We start from the raw sequence: 4,040 nt of genomic DNA on the forward strand, positions 1-4,040 counted from the left end.
TATTTATTTTTTTTTTCTTTTGTTTGTTTGTTTGTTTTCCTTGTTGTCTTTTTTTCTGGGGTGTGCCCGTTGCTATGTGCCGGTGAATTGCTGCCAAATAAAAAGTATAATGAATTGCAGCCGTGGGATATTGTGCTGGTGCTGAAAAGGTTAAGTCTTTCATGGTACCTTTTTTTTTTTTTCTCCTTCCAGAATCATTAGAAATGTTGTTGTTTAACAAACCACTACATACACCACCTGCTTTTCTATAGAAAGTGTTGCAAAGTAAAGCCCCTTGGATCCGAGCTTAATGAAAAAAGCAGATCATCTTTCTAAAAGAGACTATCAGACTTCCTTAATGAGTTGTTCTAGTTTATTACTGAAATACAGGCCTGGAAGTTAGGGTTCTGTGTTCAGCTACTATGGCAGATATTACTCTATGAACTTGTGAATGTGTATTTTTATTTTTATTTTTTTTATGTCATGCTGTCTTTCCGTTCATTGAAATTTTGTATGAAATTCTGCGAAAGCTGAACCCAGAATTCAACCAATTCAAGAGACCTGACAAAAGTTGCATCATGTTGAAGCCGTAAATTATGCATTGAAATACCAGCATTTAAATGCTGTAAGTAAAATTATAAATAGCTTGAATGCTAAATATATACTGAATATATTTAAATTAGGTACATGACTTTTTCATTTACCAAATAAAAGAATGAAGTTAAATGTGCAATCTTGAAGAGGGAATCTTCAAAGTGTACCAAGCCCTGATATGCGGCCAATCTCTCTACAGCTTCTACTGTGTGAAGGAAGACATTATAACAAATTATTTCATGTATATGTATTTGATATCATGGATTAATGTATGTGCCATTTGAATCTGACAGTAATATACTCGGGAAGATGCATGTAACTATAGTTTAAATATAAAACATATCTAGAAATATATGTTTGGAGGTAATAGAACATCAGTAATATATCTTCCAAAATGTGCTGTGAAATAGTTAAGAATTGGTTTATTAGGTTGTGATTAACCACTTTATGAAGCAGGGTTACATTTAACTGCATATAATTGCACTGCTGCCAGAACTGATGTCTTTTTGCAGAGGTGTCACTGGCTTATAACGACATGAAGATTTCAGTAAGCCATCACCATAAAGTAAATTGGTTGGATTTGTGTATGCTATGTGTGAGGTAATTGCAGAGTCTCTTATTTTCTGTATTCCTGGTTGTCATTTGTTCATAGAATTACTACTCTATCACCTAAAGGATGTATTTTTTTTCCTTTCTTACTCCAAAAGGCATTACTTTGCTGTGTAACTCCCGGTAAGGTACATACTAGCCCTGTCTGAATCAGTTTGGATAAGTGTTGAAATGCTGTTGTTTGTTTGTTTGTTTTAAGCTCTCTGTAATAGCCGATATATGGGGAATATCCTCATCACAAAGGAGATAAAGGGGGCATGCATATTAATGACTGACTATTAATATTTTAGGGCACAAGAAAAAACATTACTCTTAGATGTAAGCAAAGAAATTGCTAAGAACAATGCATATCTGCTTGTATGGGGATTGTGCGTAATAATTTAATCATCTGTTTACGAGCAAGTGCATAGTTGTACTCGCAGTTGTTTTTCAATATCATGAATTAAAAAGATGTGTTCTGTTTTATTGTTTTTTAAATTCAGAATTTATTCTTTGATTTTGTGTTCCCATGTATTATATTTAACAAAGAGTGAAAATGCCTTTCTTTTCTTTTTCAGTTATATTACTGGACTCCAAAGCACAACAGACAGAGTTGGAATGGATTTCCTCTCCTCCCAATGGGGTAAGTAGTCCCTACAAAAATTAAATTCATAAAGACAAGTAGTTATTTCACCAAAGCAATTGCAGTACTGGCTTTAAACTAACTTCCCCTCATATTTCTCTTAGTAATTGTACCAAGTGTTTATGGATCTTTCAGTTTTAGAATGGAAATAAGTGTACCTTGGGTTACGATGTCCAAACATAAGCTAATTAAAAAACAGAGACTCTTTAGAAGTTCACGTAAATGTTTTCACTAGTTTCACCTTTTGTCGCATAGACCTCTGTGATATACCAGAAAGCTCTTTATGTTTGTAACACAGTATTTTAAATCACTTTTTCCTTCATCCTGTAGAAAGAGCAGACCTTCTTTTGTGTGGAAACTTTCTAAAAATATGTTTTTCATTTTCTGTATAATGGCTGATCATAAATTTGTTTATGATGTTTTCTTTGTAATTGAATAGCACAGACTGAAGTGCTCTGAAAAAAAACATTTATACTGCAGATGTGTTTGAAATGACATTCCAAATTTGAAACATCCCCAAATCTCAAGGAGCTTCATATCTGGAACGAGGAACCAATTATGTGGTTAAGGCCACCTCCAGCTTGCTTACAAATGAATCTCATGGTATTCCATGAAATGTACCATTGTATAGTAGCACATCATTGTAAAAATTGAGACATTTAGAAACATCTGTATTATCGTCTTATTTATTGTATGCATAAACTTGAAAAATACTGCTTTCAGCCTGAATTAGAAGTGATATAAAACCCCGTATTCCTCAAGTCCCGAGGAAGAAAGAACATTTTCAGAATGGTATAGTGAGTATGTTGTCCTACCTTAGCTCAGCCTGATAAATGATAAATTATATGGCTAGTTCTTGTTTGTGGAAGCAGTCTTGCAGCATCCACTGTGACTCCTTGCATGAGCAAGGAGTCTTTCTTGGGGGATCAGGCCCTTAATCTTCAGCGCCTTAAGAAATCTGGAGCCAGAAGAGCGTGAAGTGTGAGTAGGGATATAAAAGTGTAACAAATCCTTTAAATAAGAAGAATGAAAATCTGAAAGTGTCTTTCTTTAAAAGCAAGATCGTAAAATCAATACAAGCATAAACTGGAAATGAATGTAAGAACTTCAGAAGAAATGTAATGTGAGCTCAACATTTATGATGGCTAATAACCTCAGCATTAGTGTTTTGCATTGATTGAAGCTGCTACCAGAGTTGTTTGAAAGATTAGGTTGGTGGCAATTACATTGGGCTAACTTGTAGATTATGAAAGACATGTCAACACATGTTATACATGTCGGCATATTTAAAGATAGAAAGAAAGTAGAGTCAAATTTAACAAATGGCAAGAGGCTACTTTCGAAGGTAGAAGACAATTTCAATAAAAAATTAAAAATGAATTAATGCTAATGACTGGATTTGTTTGCATGAAAATGGTCAGAAGTAATTGTCTGTGAATCAACAAAGTACCATTGTAAGTATGTAATTTTGATAGAAAACATTTACTTTTAGTTACTGTGTTGTCTGCTGTGCAATAAAGATTTCATGGGAATGAACGCAGAAAATACACTTCTTGAGGGAAACTACTGCTTCAACAAAGTACAGATTATATCACCCAGACACTTGTTAAATGCCTCATTCAACTGCAAATATTACATCTAACAGTGATCTCAAATATTGTTAAGATAACTAAAGAAGTTTAAATACCATGTATTGGAACAGATAGAACAGGATATGGTCAAATAGAATGGCATGTGTATCACTGTATGTGGAAGTAGGATAAAGCAGAATTGAATTTTCTTTCTGTAAAAGGCAACATGGAATTAGTCACTTTAAAAAAACTAATGAGGTGTGAACTCAGATGATGTAGGTGAAAACCTATATTGAAATACTGATTTCTTTTTTCTTCCATAGAGAAGCAAGTATGCCTCCAGTGGACTATTTGAAGTAATGGTTCTGCGATTACTAAATTAAGCTATAAGTCCTGTTTTCCTATTTTTTTTTAAAGAATTACATATTCCATGGCTTTAGGAAAATTTGGAAGGCTAGACTGCAGCATTCAGTGCTAGAGATAGCATAACATAGAGCTTTTAATTTGAATGTAGTGTTTTGTACTGTTTTTCCTTGACTGTAGCATTAGAGTATCCCTAATACCTACTAACTTCATGCAGTGGTGGGTTCTTGATTCCACAAACTTAATAATGTAGTTATCGGAAAAATGATTTGATTTTTGTTAAATATACTTTTCTTGTCTTT

The 4,040-nt window shown here is 33.6% G+C and overlaps 1 protein-coding gene across 3 annotated transcripts in view; it reads left to right on the forward strand.

Moving 5' to 3' along the window:
* The window catches only part of EPHA7 (EPH receptor A7), a 142,251-nt gene that overhangs the window by 2,175 nt on the left and 136,036 nt on the right, over nt 1–4,040 (forward strand). For all 3 annotated transcript variants that reach the window (XM_010707612.3, XM_019613094.2, XM_010707611.3), the window contains exon 2: nt 1,740–1,804. In XM_010707612.3, the coding sequence (XP_010705914.1) occupies nt 1,740–1,804 (65 nt within the window). The remainder of the gene's footprint in view (nt 1–1,739; nt 1,805–4,040) is intronic.

The sequence above is a fragment of the Meleagris gallopavo genome, chromosome 2 (assembly GCF_000146605.3).
Source record: "Meleagris gallopavo isolate NT-WF06-2002-E0010 breed Aviagen turkey brand Nicholas breeding stock chromosome 2, Turkey_5.1, whole genome shotgun sequence".
Classification (NCBI taxonomy): Eukaryota; Metazoa; Chordata; class Aves; order Galliformes; family Phasianidae; genus Meleagris; species Meleagris gallopavo.